The sequence below is a fragment of the Polyodon spathula genome, unplaced genomic scaffold (genome assembly GCF_017654505.1).
Source record: "Polyodon spathula isolate WHYD16114869_AA unplaced genomic scaffold, ASM1765450v1 scaffolds_696, whole genome shotgun sequence".
In the NCBI taxonomy this organism is placed as follows: Eukaryota; Metazoa; Chordata; class Actinopteri; order Acipenseriformes; family Polyodontidae; genus Polyodon; species Polyodon spathula.
This window is the reverse complement of record NW_024472185.1, coordinates 1-16,064: the sequence shown is the minus strand read 5'-3', so window position 1 is coordinate 16,064 and position 16,064 is coordinate 1. Positions and strand designations below refer to the sequence as shown.

At 39.0% G+C, this 16,064-nt stretch overlaps 2 protein-coding genes across 3 annotated transcripts; one reads left to right on the top strand and one right to left on the bottom strand.

The window, feature by feature from the left end:
• Window positions 1-292: 292 nt before the first annotated feature.
• On the bottom strand, window positions 293-3,606 carry pigw (phosphatidylinositol glycan anchor biosynthesis, class W). Of its 2 annotated transcripts, none has more exons than XM_041240844.1 (2): window positions 3,566-3,606; window positions 293-2,363 (listed from the first exon to the last, which is right to left on the bottom strand). In XM_041240844.1, the coding sequence occupies exon 2, from the start codon at window positions 2,350-2,352 to the stop codon at window positions 841-843; it is 1,512 nt and encodes a 503-aa protein (XP_041096778.1). In that variant the 5' UTR covers window positions 2,353-2,363; window positions 3,566-3,606; the 3' UTR covers window positions 293-840. The 2 variants fall into 2 exon arrangements, with proteins under 2 accessions (XP_041096778.1, XP_041096779.1); XM_041240845.1 differs by lacking the exon at window positions 3,566-3,606 and adding an exon at window positions 3,221-3,535.
• Window positions 3,607-3,674: 68 nt separating this feature from the next.
• LOC121308440 (unconventional myosin-XIX) lies at window positions 3,675-15,965 on the top strand. The gene is made up of 21 exons (XM_041240843.1): window positions 3,675-3,941; window positions 5,668-5,812; window positions 5,912-6,060; window positions 6,867-6,980; window positions 7,590-7,722; window positions 8,316-8,385; window positions 8,823-8,925; window positions 9,244-9,340; window positions 9,672-9,748; window positions 9,948-10,038; window positions 10,141-10,312; window positions 10,737-10,810; window positions 11,496-11,617; window positions 11,858-11,971; window positions 12,270-12,446; window positions 12,868-13,005; window positions 13,235-13,342; window positions 13,601-13,671; window positions 14,008-14,114; window positions 15,020-15,198; window positions 15,690-15,965. Exons 1-21 carry the CDS (start codon window positions 3,810-3,812, stop codon window positions 15,948-15,950), a joined length of 2,634 nt encoding a protein of 877 aa, XP_041096777.1. The 5' UTR covers window positions 3,675-3,809; the 3' UTR covers window positions 15,951-15,965.
• Window positions 15,966-16,064: the final 99 nt, after the last annotated feature.

The window sequence follows — 16,064 nt, the reverse complement described above, 5'->3', positions numbered from 1 at the left end:
GATCAATTCTACAGATGGCTGTGTTATTAAAGAACAATTGGGAGTAACTTAAAAGGCTAACATTGCTTGTGGCACTACCAAGATAATATAATATTCATGGTCTCCCTTGCAGTGCCCCATTTGTTGTGGCTGATGAAACAGTTGAAGGTAGGTGCATTCATTAAAGCAATTTTGATTAGCCTGTAGCCTCACGTATCTCTACAAAGACCAATATTCTTCACTTTTATGCAGAGGAAATTGTGTAGTAAATAAATGTACTCAAACAGTTTTTTTATTTAGTTTCAATTATTATTAATTTTTAAGTTTCAATTCTTTATTTGCAGGCATAGCACTAATAAACAATACATTTAAAGTACAGTTATTCAATTGGGTTATATTACTATTGAAAACAACCTTTCATACAAAATACACTACAGGTAAGGGCATAATTTGATCAAAATAATGTGCACTTAACTGCATGCACTGTTGCATTAGATTTATCTAGTGTATATGTTGGTCCTGTTGTTTTCCAGAGAAATGTCATCATATTAGTAAACATTTACGGGCTTCAATTTAACAATAATAAGTAAGATACAGTTGATATGGTTGATCAAAAAATAAATAAATTGCAAAAGCTCCTTTGAATAATGTATTCATTCAAGCTTCAGCATGCTTTTTCCACTAGTGAACAGTCAACATTTTTTCATGATTTATATGTTGCAAAAATGCCTTTACAGAACATTACAAGCCAAGTTAAAAGTTTAAGAATAATAATCATAATGATGGAAGGAGGGACAGTGGTCCTCCAGCTGTTTAACCCTGACTATCTGATGCATCTTGCATTTTTGCAATATGGTAAAATTACCAGAATTTCAAAGTCACTTTTTTGACATGCAAAATATATATGACAGAACAGTTAGCAAACATGTAAGACACAAGGACCCAAACTGAAAACCAAGAGCTGCTATTAACAGTATCAAGCATCACATTTGTTAACCCAGTCATAACATTCGACAGCACGAAAAATAACAGCTGATTTCGGTTTACAGCTTGAATCAGACAAAGATCGTCAATCTTTTTTGTGGTTTTATCTTCATCCAAGGAGGTGCCAGCATTTGGGTCTTGCATAGTTGTCTCTTGAACAATAATCCAAGAGGAAGGCACTGGAGAACATTTGGATAACACTTTTGAAAATACTAAAACAAGATCGGCAGAGATTAAACAACTTAAAAAATACAGGGACTGGGCCATTATCCATAGCAAATAAGAAAGATTTGCCATTCTGCGAGACACCGGTTCAACAAATGACTGGCAAACATGAAGAAGTGTCCATAATCCACAACTCGCCAACAGAAGCCACAATATTGCTTTGATCCAGTCCTTCACCAAAGTTCTCTTCTCCATCACGTATAAACCCACCTGCACTCCAGCCATGTAGATGGCTACATACCCAATGACAGAGAACACCCCTTCTCTATTGGCACTTAACAGTCCACCTGTTCTGTCACTTCCGTGCAAAATAAATGCTTTGAGCTCTGTCATCTCAAGCGTTGTTTGATAAACTCCACCAATTGTAAGCGACAAAATCCACGACTTATTAGCTGGGAAGAACGTTAAAAGCAGTGAGGCTACCACCCTCACTATTGCCAGGGTGAAGAAGAAATTCCAATGCAGCCCATACTCTGAGACATGCTCATGGTAGCCCAAAGCTTTGACGCTGATTAGTCGCACCATTCCAAGCACAACCAACGGCCAAACCGAGAGCAACTGTTTGGCCACGTGACTGAATTTAGAAGCTGAAGCTTGCTTTTGCCTTGCTTCGGGACTGACAAGTGAGTTAGCCAAGATGAAGGATCCTACGCCAAAGTCCATGACTCCAGTCCCATAGGTTTCTGTTTTTGCATAACGTCTTGGAAATATTGCAAAGTCTACAGCCAGAATGCTAATTGCTGTTTTCACATTGACAAGCACACGGAACACTGTCACAAAAGGGGTACATCTGGTCTCCAACCTGGTTTCCAGAAAAGTCTTTAGAGTTTGCTGAAACCGCACTGGAATAGTGTGCTTCCTCTTATGGTATATTTGGAACAACATACTCACGTCAATGGCAGCTAAACCCAGAATTACCAAGAGAAGCACGTCACTCAGTACAGTACAGGACAAGACAAGAGGCACAACCACCATAGTGAAGTCAAGAAACAGATGAACCTTCCAGGAAAAGGGGTACACCCCCTTTCCTAGGAAGTACAAAATCAATAGCAGTCCTCTGTTGATTAGGCATAGCGGTGCGAGTACTGAACCCAGTGTTATCTCGCCCAAGCTGGTCCCATTCAGGTTACTGACGAATGCTTCCTTCAGGTCTTTGTCACGCATTTTGCTTCAAACTGAAATGAAATAAACATGCAAAAAATAATTAATTTAATGTATATAATGTCATCCACTACAGTATTAGGAATGGAAGTACGAGTCCCATTGCACATCTATCTATATCTATCTACCAATGGATGGATAGATAGATAGATAGATAGATAGATAGATAGATAGATAGATAGATAGATAGATACTGAAGCCATCAAATGGTGGTGTTCTCATGTACAAGGCAGTTCATCTGACTGACAGCATTTCTGTTCTATATATTTTTGTATCCTTTAGTGCAGGGGTTGCCAAAGTTAGCCACTCCACTGCTGGTCTTTATTCCAACCTTGTTCTAAATTGTTTAATTGAACCAATTAAATCTCCATCCAGACCCTAAAATAGTTAACTATACCATTGTACCTGTTGGCCCTCCAGGACTGTGATTTAGTGCCATTCAAAACATAAACAGAGAGTATACATCCAAGAATGCACAGATTTAAAAAAATCATAGTAATAATAATAATAATAATAATAATAATAATAATAATAATAATAATAATAATAATAATAAAAGATCCAACTGAAAGTGGTACGATGTACTGAGTTTGGCCCTTTTTTTAAATATATATATTTTTCACAATTCAGTAAAGTATGTTACTTTAACTCATGAGCAACAGTCAAGCTGAAATTGTAAACATATACACGATTTTGTGGTTGAACTACAATGTGTCTTGTTCGTAGTGATTTGTGCAGTAGCCCAGCATTGACAGCAGTACCATTTGCTGACGTTACAAGGGTCACGTTTTAGGAGGCGTACCACATTCTGACGACGCACCACTTTCTGGCCCTACAGCGGTGCATACCATTTATTAAATTGAATGCATACCAGAATTTCTAAGCATCTCTCTTTGGCTGGATACTCATTTCGGTTGAAATATTACTTTTTTAAATTTCATTTTCTGCCTTAGAAAGACTACAACACATGTACAAACAGCTCCTGTTACTATGGTATTTCCTGTCCTTAATAATATTTAAGTCCATGTCATTGACGCACAACGTCGGACTGTAAAATACAAAACAGACAACAAACAGTACTACCAACTCCTCAGACACAAAACCCTACATTACATCGGCAAACGACCAAAAGCTTATTGAAAAAAAAAAACGTGCAAATCAATCATTCACTTGAATCACTTCAGAAGACATTTCAGCTTGCAAAACCTGTATTTACCTTCCCTTCCGCGTTTGGTGACGAAGCAGGTGTAAAACGTCAGAGGGAGGGACTGGCACACGGTGACGTTTATCCCAGAACCTGAATCCCGAGTTTGAGGAGGGATTGGCGCTTTCCCGTCCTTCACTGGAATGACATGATCGGGAGGGTGAGACTGACATTGCTGAGAATATGACATAGCTTTAACAAACCGTGGCGGATAATAACGCGGGGAGTTGGGGTCCAGGTCACTTTATGTACAGCCATGGCTGGTACTGGTTGTAGCAACACGTCCTGGGATAACAGCTCGTTTACCAGTGGAAATGTGGTCGGGATCCGTGCCAAGCCCAGCAGCTCTGAACTCCGACAGGGTGAAAACTCTACACTACAGAACAAGGTATTTGGGATTGCAATTACTTTTTTTGTTTTCTCTTACGTTGTGTTACCTAGGCAACTGTTTAAAATGATGCCATGCCGGTGTGCAAAATTAGTAAAAAGCACGCTAACGCGATCTGAGGACCTGGGTGTGATTTTAACGTCTGGGGTTTTAAAGCAGCCAATCAAACGTCTTGCTTATGTTGAGCACATTTTTCCACGGTGTTCACCTTCACCAAGCAGGTGAATTGGCAGCCTGTGTAACTTTACAGTAAACATGAATAGTTTACAGTACTAGAAAGTGATGCTGACTAAATAAACATGGAACTAGAACCGTTTGGTATTTTAGAGACGCCTTTTGTTTTACGTTAGGAGTTAAAATATACGTGTCAGCGGTTTCGTGACCACATAGCACGGAATTACCCAAAGCCAGGCTCTTAACTCTCACATCATATCTTCTTAGTTATATCCCAAAACCATATCCACTAGTGCTCACTCAGCCAAATGGGTTTTTTTTCCAGTGAAAAAACGCGCTAAGTACCCATTAGCACTGGTGCATCTGTCCCAAAGAGGTTGACTGCACTTGCGTAGCAGTTTGAGACTCCAGGTTTTACTATGAGCATAAGCAGGTACACCTGAGCTTTCCCTTCCTGTGGTGTGATTTATTAAGCTCAGTATAAAACTTGGACTGACTCAAACTGCTATATAATTATTTCCTTCCTTTGTGACATTTTTTACTTTAAACTCATTTTCACAAATAATTATTTTACTGTCTCAATACTTGTCCCGTGATTCCGAATCTGTCACAGTTCCATATGCATGTATACAAAATAAGGAAGTCAGAAAACTTAATGTCTTGTGTATTGTAATGACAACATCAACCATCTATCAGCTTGCCTGAGTTTTTCCCTTAGTCTTGATCTGCTTTGACAACAGAGAGTGTCTGGTTTGATCCTATAATTTCCAGCTGACTTGTCTACTTTGCTTCAATGCACAGCTTTTGTGTTCAGAGTGAAGAGTTACCAGTTGTGCTGTGGGGCTGTTCTTTGCAAATTACCTCTGCCCTTGATTGTCTTAAATATCACTTTAGTGCACAAAGTGTAACATTGTCTGCTTAAAGATCACTGTAAAAAAGCAGCTTTTCATTTCTACTTGCCTTGGCAGGCAGTGGTATTTCCACAAAAGGGATTACATCTACAGTAGGTGGGTCACATTAAAAAAAGTCCTTGAAATTGAGACAATGTGAGTTCAGTGATTAAATTCCACTGGAGCTTGGCGAAGCCAGTGAGCACAGAACGCTTATTCAGCAATACATGAAAACACATCCAGTGAAACAGCGCAGGAGTTACCAGTCAGAAACTCCACTTGTACACACTTCAGCTGTTTAAGGGCATGCCAGATTCCCCAGCACCATCACCAACTTTCACCCTTGTCGTTGTCGTAGCCGCGACCCTCAATTTGAACACAAACCCCATTAGCTTCCACTTTCTATATCAGTCCCTGCAAATGCACATTTGTTTCAGGTCCAGTACTTTCAAATGCATAATAACTTTTGCCATCAGCATTGTAGATTCTTATTTAAAGATGTGATCCTTCCCATTTTCATGCTGTGACGCTATTCAAGTTTCATTTCTAAAACAAAATACTACTAAACTCACTTCCCTTTTTGACATTGTTGTCACTTGGATAATAAGGCCCTTCATATGTATTGTAATTGTTAAACATAAACCCTACATGTTATTTTGAAGGTTAATGGCTTCAAGAAGCAGCCCCAGTCCCATCACACTACACTTGACTTGTTGGAAGGTGAAGTGAAAGCCTTCTTGATTGATGAAGATGAGCTGCACACGTTTGACGATCTCACCAAAGTCAATCCCGTGACCACTACAACGGGTATGTTCTTCAGCATCTGAGCATGTTGTGTTGTTTTTTCAGATTGTCGTTCGATGCACTGTGCTTTGTCTGATGCACGTTGCTTCCTTGTTGTTCCAGTTCTGAAGTGTCTGCATGCAAGGTATTCTGCAGGTGTGTTTTACACGCATGCCGGGTGTACTCTTGTCGCTGTTAACCCTTTCAGACACGTTCCCTGCCTCTACTCTCTTGAAGTGATGAAGGAGTATCATATGGACCCTCAGCCCCAGGTAGGTGGAGGATCGGATGTACAGTTTCAAACCATTCCCTTTGTAAAGTACAAGGTCTCTGTTGAGTTGGAAATGGGAAACAACTGTATTCTTTAATATTCTGAGTTGTTTTCCATTTGCTTTTGTGTCGTTGGGCCCTATTCACAACCCTATTCATGGACAAGGCTTCTATTTCTTGCTGAGAAATGTCTGGGTTTTACAAAAGCTCTAGACTTTCATCCATGACTTTACAACACTGTAAATCATAGTGGTAGATTTAGAAAGCAATACTAAAGTAATTTTAAATGACATTTCAATATTACTTTAAAATGTCATTAAATTGACAATGTTTATTTTAGTATTTCTAACAAACGACTGGGAGTTTGTTTTTTTCACTTAATCTGTGAAAATATTTATTTCAAGAAAATCCATGACTTTATATTTGATACAGAAATACAGTAGATACATTTATTAAAAATCTTTGTAGTTGTAGTGCAGTACACTACAGTACATTACCTTCTGTAGTGCTGATACAGGTCAATTTAACCAGCTTTACCTGGTCAATAGCATTTACAATAATAGAAGTAACCGCTTTTCAATAACAGATTGATATTTTTGAAAGCTACTTCTTAAATCTGTCAATAGCTGAATAATACAGTATGTGCAAAAAAGCAATACAATGCTGGATTTTACATAGGCTGACCTGGCTAACTGAACTGCATATCTGGAGACATAGAAATATGTTTCATTGGGATGCTTTATTAGCTGTACCACTACAAACAGACCCGGGGCTGATCTGTGTGCTTTTCTTTGTTCTTGTTTTTTAGGAGCTCAAACCTCACGTATTCATTGTTGCTGAACAAGCTTACAGAAATGTCCAAGGCCAGGTGGAGCCGGTAAACCAGTCTCTAATAGTGAGTGGGGAGAGTGGAGCTGGAAAGGTAAGAAGTCATTGTATTGTGTTGGCTCCTGTACCCACATACAGACTGGAGTCACACAGACAATAATGAATAGGTACTGTATGATGGACATGAGCAGCTTTGATAGTGCTGTAAGAGTGAGTGGTTCCAGTGCTGCTAAAGAAACCAGGGGAAATTGTATAAAGAATCATTTAGTATATCCCTTTATACAGAAGATTTAATTTTGTTTTTAAAAAAATTCAAAAGTTGTTTTTTGCCAGCTTTAAACATGATTGAGCCAATGAAAAATGATTGATCTCCCTGGTGTTTGGCAGTGAAATGGATCGCTATTGGTCTGTTTTGCTCACTTGGCATTTTCATATTGGAACTTAACATTCAAAACTGCCCTGTTGTTGTCCTGTGTATTGGCAGCTATAATATGTGTAGAGATGGTACAGTTTTATACCTGCCCTTCCTAATATGTTTACTTGTGTACAATAGAGATGAAGATGCATCCAATTCCCAGCCAATTCAATGCTTGCATGTTTTGTTTTTGTTAATATTAAGAATATCAGAATCTCTATGGGTATTTGCATTTACAGCTGTGGTGTGGGGGTGGCATGCTACTAACTTAACCCTAACCCTGAACAGACCTGGACGTCTCGCTGCCTCATGAAGTATTATGCAACAGTCGCAGCTTCATCATCGTCCCAGAAATGTCAGGATATGATAGAAAGGATAGAGAGGAGAGTGCTGGAGTCTAACCCAGTCATGGAAGCCTTTGGTAAGCTATGAACAAAACAGCTAAACTCTAGTAAGGGGTGTTACTGCTGTGTGTGTATAGGACAGAGCCCTTCTCATCTGGTGATAGCACTTACTGGAAGTGATCTCAAAAGTCCAGTGCAGCTGTGTTTTATAGGCAATCTAGTATCATTGTTTGTTTCATATCATTGCCATGTGTGACAATGTTAGATCTCTTTGTGCTTTTAATTAGGCATCTTGAACAACTTCCAAAAAGTCTTGTGCATTTTAACATGTGTTGCTATGTGTTCCTTTTCTGTTACTATTTTAAATGAACTGCATGTGTGGCCTATTAAAGTCATCAATAAAATCAGACAATCACTAATTTGCCTATTGTGACAATTATCCAAGATATTCAATTACAGTGGTTTGATTTCATATGCACAACTAATACATTTGCACGCTGCTGCATGTAGGTATTTTTAAACCTGCATGGGATGATTACTAGTGTAATACAAACACTGAGCTATGTAGTCTTAGTTAACCCTTAGACAGCAATGTAATACAACAGGCAGCTAGTACATGTCCATTAAAGGGTTTGTTTTTTGCTGTGATGCTTTCGTACCTGATCCACAGGAAATGCGTGCACCTTGCGGAACAACAACAGCAGTCGTTTTGGAAAGTACATTCAGCTCCAGTTAAACAGGTAAATACTCTGCATGGACTCCTCGACAGCATCACCCTAGAGAGTTACCTCATTCTGCTTTGTAAAGTCGAATGAAACTGAGTACTGTCATGTTAACGTATTGAATTGCATACCGCATTGTAGTTTTCCATATACTTAATGAAAAACTGACAAATGAAAAAAATGTGACATCTCGAAAAATTAACATGAAATACTCTACTACTGTTATGGCTTCTGGTAGACTTTTGCGATCTTTTGATTTACATGATGTCAAATAATAAATTATGTTGATATAGTTTTTTTGTTGGTTTGTTTTTTTAAATTTTATTGTCTCAATCCTAAAATTCTAGGTGATGCAAAACTAGGTCTGCCCCTGTCAAGTGCTCTGTGTGGTCCCATACTGAATTACAGCGTTTTTTGTCTCTCCTTATTTTTTTTTTATTTTTTTTGGCATTCAGATCACAACAACTAGTTGGGGCTTCCATCCAGACTTACCTGCTGGAGAAAACCAGGGTCACCTGCCAAGCTGCCAGCGAAAGGAATTTTCATATATTCTATCAGGTAACTCGACCATTAAACTAACATACTGAGAATCATACACATGCTTTTGCAGGAGGTACAAATGGAATCCATCCGGCGACCCCAGACGCCATCGAAACTCGGTCCGATGCTTTTCAGATCCAAGAGTTGTTAACACATGGTTTTGTTAGGTTGAATGATTTAACAAACGCCAATCAATATATAAAGATCAGGCACTTTGTTAAACAGTGTGTGAAAGCCTCATTTTGTACAAAAGAAAAAGTGGAATGATTTTTATACCAGCTGCTGCTGCTGCTGCTTGGAGCTGCTTTCTAATCTCTTTACAATCTGTGTGTTTAGATCATGAAGGGAGCCACTGAGCAGGAGAGGCTGCAATGGAAGCTCCCAGGTGAAGCGCAGTTCTGCTGGCTGCCAAATGCTGATAAAACTCTGGAAGGTAAATAATAATGGTCAGCAGAACATTCAGGCTTTCCCCTTCAAAGCGCTGCAGCGTGTCTTTTTATATAACTTCTATTGCTGTTGGCTTTGCTAAGAATTATTTGTCTTTTCAGATGTCATAGCCTTCACTTTTTTATAGTGTTGATATCATGAAAGTGTTCCCAGGGCTGTTTCTGAGCCCTGGGTTACATTCTATATGCATCAATTTGGTAATGCTGTCTAAAGTTCCCAGATGTTGCAGATATTGCTGAAATCTATCAGTCCCTCTGAGGACCAAAAGAGAGACTAAGTGATTTTTTTGTTTGTTTTTGTTTTAATTTTTATTGCAGAAGACTGCTTTGAAGTAACCAAAGATGCTATGCTGCACCTAGGCATCACGAGTCAAATGCAGAGGCAGATATTCAGAGTAAATTAAATCTCCACTTTTAAACATTTACACTTCTCATGCACAATACATCTTTTAAACCTATGCTGTGTACTATAACGGAGCAGTTGTTTAACCCTGATTCGGGTCTATTCAGATCTTTCAGATGTCTGAAACATGTGAGTTGCTGTAAGGCTTGAATGCTGGTTTTAGCTTGTGTTTTTGTTCTTGTTAAACACAGATACTAGCTGGTCTCCTTCACCTCGGTAACATCCAGTTCTCAGCTCCAGATAACGAGTCTCAGCCATGTGAACTTGACGCGCAATCCAAAGGTAAGAGAACAAGGTATTCAGACTGGGCTAATGGTGAGCTGGCATTAAAACTGAACCTCTCGGAAGAAGGGAGCTTACTGTTTCTGATCCAATTCCCTGCAGGCTTCCTGCAGACGATGGCAGTGCTGCTGAAGGTCCCGCAGAAGGAGGTTCTGGCTCAGCTCCTGGTCCGCACCATCAGGGCTGGGAGACAGCAGCAGGTGTTCATGAAGCCTTGCTCACAAACAGAGTGCGGAATGAGGAGGGACTGTCTGGCCAAAGTCATCTATGCCAAGTGAGTGTCTTTAACTCGTTCAACACTGCCCTTATACAGGTTTCTCCACAGTAAAGGCATGGCAAATTGTGATAAAGCATGGTTAGGCACAGGTAAGCACTGTAAAGCCGAGAGAGGTATGGCAAACCGTGGTAGACTATGATAAATGCATAGTGTAACCATAGGGAAAAGCATGTGAAATGTTTATAAGGGTGTACACAATGCAACTCCACTCAGAACTGCAGACTACGCTAGTAGTATCGGAAGGATAACGTCGGTCAAAATTGCAGACCAGTACAAAAAAATAATAATAATAATAAAAATCTACATAACATTTATCTAGTTTAACATTTGAATACATTTATTATTGATTCATACAAACACCGGAAACTGTCACCCAAGATGAATCTTTTCCTGTCATGTGTTTGTTCCTGTCTTGTTGCAGGGTGTTTGACTGGCTGGTAACATTCATAAATGGAAGCATCTGTGCAGACTCCTCCAGGTGGAGCAATTTTATAGGTAAAAGCTGTATATTGTGTATATGAAAGATCGTGGCTACAGTGATCAATGCTCAGTTTTTTTTCGCAATTTCCGTAAAATTTACCGATTGCGGTGTAAATTGAATTTACCAGTGAAAATTCCCCATTTTGAAAGACACCAGCTGCATCAAAGATTGGAAGCGTTTCTAATAAAGGTTATCATTTTTTTATTATTAATGAGTCCTTTAGCAGATGCTTTTATCCAAAGTGACTTGCAGAGACGAGGGGATGAGCTGTGAATTAACAACTGCTGCTGCAGAGACTCTCACAATAGGACCTCGGTTTCAAGTCTCATCCGAAAGATCGCTCTGTCCATTCAAAGAGGGGACATTTCACTTGTCTGTTGTTATACATGTATTTCATTTTGTTTGATAATTTACTGCTGGTGAAAATACTGTAGAATGCCTTTTAAAAGGTGGGTATTAAAAAAACGAAATATTCTGCAATCTAGCATTTACATTTACAGGTAAGCATTTAAATATTTAGGAATATTTGTTGTATAATGACTCTTGAGAAAATGATCATCAGACAATGCTATTTTTCTGCTTTTAATATTATATTTAATCGTGAAATATCTTGAAATACCTATTTTTAAACTGTGCAATTTTTGTACCATGAAAAAAACACAGCCCTAGTGATCATTATTCTTTTAATCAAACCTGTAGGCTTGCTGGACGTCTATGGCTTTGAATCATTTGTTCTTAACAACCTGGAGCAGCTGTGCATTAACTATGCCAACGAGAAGCTGCAGCAGCACTTTGTGGCACATTACCTCAAAGCCCAGCAGGTAATACAGGCACTGTGAAACTGCACAATAAATGTACAAGATCATTCTTAAAACGGGTCCTTCCATAGAAAATGCAACGGCAGTGCAAATTGTACAGCTGTGTATTTGCTGATCGACATGTACTGTATTTATCCTTAGTAGATGGTTGTGATTCTGAACATCATGACTGGTGTTATAACAAAATGTGGAGTTATAACAAAATGCCATGTTTTAGACCCCTGCTTTTTTGTCTTTTTTTAGGAGGAATATGCAGCAGAGGGACTCGAGTGGTCCTTTGTCAGCTACCAGGACAACCAGAGCTGTCTGGACCTAATCGAAGGGAGTCCCACTAGCATTTTCTCCTTGCTTAATGAGGCAAGGTCATTTTCTCTCTAATTGTCTTTCAAGTTTGTATCTATTATTAGTCTTGAAGTACCACCAACAGCTAACGATTTTTTTCAAAACATGCATGAATTTCTAGTGCATGCAGACAGACAGCCTCTAAAACTACGTTGTGCAGCTACAGTGATTCACTACAATACTAACTAGAAAGAGAAAAAAGAAAGCTGGTCGAAACTGTTTTTTAATGTTGGAGAGGGATATGCAACGTGTTGAGAGAATTATGCTATGCGCACATTCCAGTTAATGTTTTTCTTCCCGTTCTATTTCCAAGGAGTGTCGTCTGAACCGTCTTTTCGATGCCAAGCAGTTTAAAACCCGTCTGGAGAAAGCCCTGTCCAGCAATGCCTGTCTGAGCTGGGACAAGTTCAGAGAGAGCCCTCACTTCATAGTGTCGCATTACGCTGGGACTGTCAGCTACCAGATTGAGGGCATGATGGAGAAAAACAAGGTAGCTTTCAGGCAGGACCCTGTGCAAGCAGTGCAGGGTCTGTCAGGTATTGTGGGTTAAATTACAGTAATGTTTCTCCATTTTTAGTAAGCCTTCATTTTATAACTTGCCTGATTTACTGTATACCGTGATATTAAGGTGACCATGGTACTTCAAACAGTGACCGATGCATGCCACCTCCATACTGATTCATGCGTGGTTCTTCTCAAAGTATCACTTACTGCAAGAGCTTCAATAAGATTCTCCCAGGCTTTAGAAATTCTGTTAATATAATTGTCATTTTGTTTTTTGTGCTACGCATTGTGTGAATATTGCATACAATGGCTTCTACTGAAAACAAAAATCACAGGCAAGTGAACCCTTGCAACTAATCCTAGCTGTCAGCAGTGTGTAGGAATGCATCTCGATCTTTCTTCTCCAGGACCCTGTGCCTCTGGAGCTGATTCAGCTGCTGCAGAAATCGCAGGATTCTCTGCTGCAGGATCTGTTTGTTGAGCACAAGGAACAGAATGACAACAGAGGCCAGAGCAAGGTCATCACCGTCGTCTCCAAGTTCAAGGTCTGTATTCGGCCATGACCACACGCTACAGCATATGTGATTTATATGTGCCCATCATTTCTGTATTCAATGATAGTTCGAGCTATGTAATACACTAAGTATAGTACATAGTCACATTAATGTAAAATCCATGAACCCTGTCACTATCTATCTTGCATCTAATGTACTGCTTCATCCATATTCAGCAAAGAGGGCATTGGAAGTTCATATTCTGTTTTTCCTTGTGCAGAATTCACTGGAAAGTCTGATGCACATTTTGCACAGCACCACTCCACACTACACCAGGTGCATCAAGCCTAACACTGACTGCAGACCAATGACCTTTAAAAAAGAGGAGGTACAGCATGTTCTACTTTTAATAAGTGTTACCTTGAAACACGTGCTTTTCAATCATACAGGCAGCCTGGACCTGTTATCAAATCTTGGTAACGTATGTTGAGTGAGATAGGATAGGTATGGCACTGCAAAAAGCAAATTGTATTTTTGCATATTTAAGTTCTTACTTCAATGAGCATAACAAAGCTTTTTTTTTTTAATGAAGACTAGACAGTATAAAATCTTAACACAAACTTTTTAAAATCTTTTTTCAAAACAGGTGATTACCCAGCTAGAAGCCTGCGGCATAGTTGAGACGATTAATATAAGTGCAGCTGGCTTTCCTATACGGTATGTGTCTATTACTAATCTGATCATCATATAGAGGTCCCACACTGGTTATATATTAACTATGCTGTGTACAAATGCCATACAGTACATAACAGTGTATCATATAAACATCCATTTTAATGCCTATTGATGCTACATTGATAGTAAAGCAGTCCTGTTGACTTGCTTAAAATAATTATTGCATCTGAACATGATCGGTTTTATTGTTTTTATATATACAAAAAATATGTTTGGGTTAGATCTTTCATAAAAGTTTCATGTTAGTTAAGATTCGTTATAAGCAGAAGGTTGATTATGCTTGTATGTTTATCATCAACTTTTTGTTTATATTTGCAGGCTACCTTATCAATGTTTCATGGATCGGTATGGCCTGATCCAAAACCCTCAGCAGTGGTATCCAGTGTCAGGAGTTAATGGCGCCTCTCCTGCTAAAAAGAGAAGGGGTAGGTTCGGATTCAAGTCTTTCTTTTATTTTTTTTACCATTTTATTTTGCTACTTTACTAAAAACAACAGCATGGAAATTGCCATTTTTAAAATACAAGAATTGAAAACAAATAGAAAGTAGCATGGTATCCATGTTTCTGGCACTGTATGCTGTACCTTCTCTAATTGGACTGTTATATTAAGTTTTGTTAAGACCTGCGTCCAGTGATATAACATTAGAATACATTGGTATTGCTCTTATGCTTTAGTGTTGTTCAGACATTTTCAGCCAAACATTTTGCAGCACCTAAAATTTTAGACATCATTTAGATATTTTATTTAACATCATGTAATCAAAGAAACTACAAAATAATATTGCAAAGTCTACCAGAAGCCATAATATTAGTACAGTATTTAATGTCACGTTTCTCCATTTCTGTCAGTTTTTCATTAAGTATATGGAAAACTATAAAGCGATGTGTAACTCAATTACCTTTGGCCATAGCTGTAGTACTCTTTCCTTGCTTGTGTGTGTATATACTGATCATTTCTCTCCCTTTCTGTTCTGTCTCCTGATCTCTTCTCTGCTTCTTAACTGGATGGCTTCATCATTTTTGTCCTGCTCTCCCTCTCTCCTGTAAAACTGTCAGTGCTGGAAAAACACTTTGCATTTGGTGATCACAAAAAATTGTTCTAAAGCCAATTAGAAACGTTATGGATGGTATTGATCTAAAAGAAAGGTAAAAGCATGTTTTGAGATTTTCCATTCTTTTCAAAGGTATCTGAGCTTCATTTTAATTTATATTAAGATGAAAGGATCCTTTAAGTGACATGTATAGAGCGATACATTCTACACTCCTGTTTGCTGCTATCCTGTCTCTTAGGATCATATTCTAAGCTCCTCCGCTTCTTTTTCTCCCCTAGGGCCGGGTGCTGTGGAGGCTGGTGAGGATGCCTTGAGTTCTGCTGTCCGTGACATTATCAATGTTGCCACGTCAGGCCAAGCTGTACCTTCCACAGTCCGTGGCCAGCCTGAGTACAAACCTAGCAGCAGCTTATTAGTGCACTGTGGGAAAACTAAAATATTCATGACTCATTCCATGGTAAGCACTGCATTAAAAATACTCTCTGACATGTACTTCTACAGATTGGCTTTAAATCCTCCATTGTTTATATCAGGTTGACTCCACTTTAATATTTAGCATTTATAAATCGTCTAATCCATATGCAAATTAGTGTTGTACACATGCAGTCTCATACATATTTATTATAGTCATTTAACTAGATTCTGTTTTTTCTTGTACAAAACACATAATGTACAGCATATGAAAAATTCCAGCTTGGCAGGTTGGATTTCAAAAATAATAATATAGCGGGGTGGCTAAGCATTGTATCAGAGGTGATACAGGAATGAGCACTACAGGGTTGAACTGGAGTGTTTACCAATATTCCAAATACATATCAGTGATTAGATGTGTTTAATCTTCAAGTTGAAACATTTAGTAAAATAAACAGTGTGTGGTAACCCTAAACAAAGTATGCGCTTACTGGTGACCTCCTGGTACCACCCCTACTACCCTGCTGTCACCTGTAGCTGGAGCTGTTGGAGAGTGTCCGAAGCCAGGCCCTCTCCCTGAGAGCCTTTTGCATCCAGTGCTGCTGGAGAAGGTACCTGCGGAGGAAGCAGGCGCGACAGCAAAGAGCTGCAACCAGAATCCAAGCAGGTAAACCCCTTGCAAAACCCAGTCATGTCTTACCATATGATAACACTGTTCCCATTGCAAACGCAATTATAAATCGAACCGAAGATTACCTGTGTATAGATAGCCTAAACCACTGTTTGACGGCTTTGTGAGAGAATTTCATTTGCGTAGTTATGTAATAGTATTAGTTGAAAATAAAATGTCTATGTTAGTACCGTAACTCCCTGACACTGTAGCCTGATTCCGTTCCTCATCCTTAGTTGTCA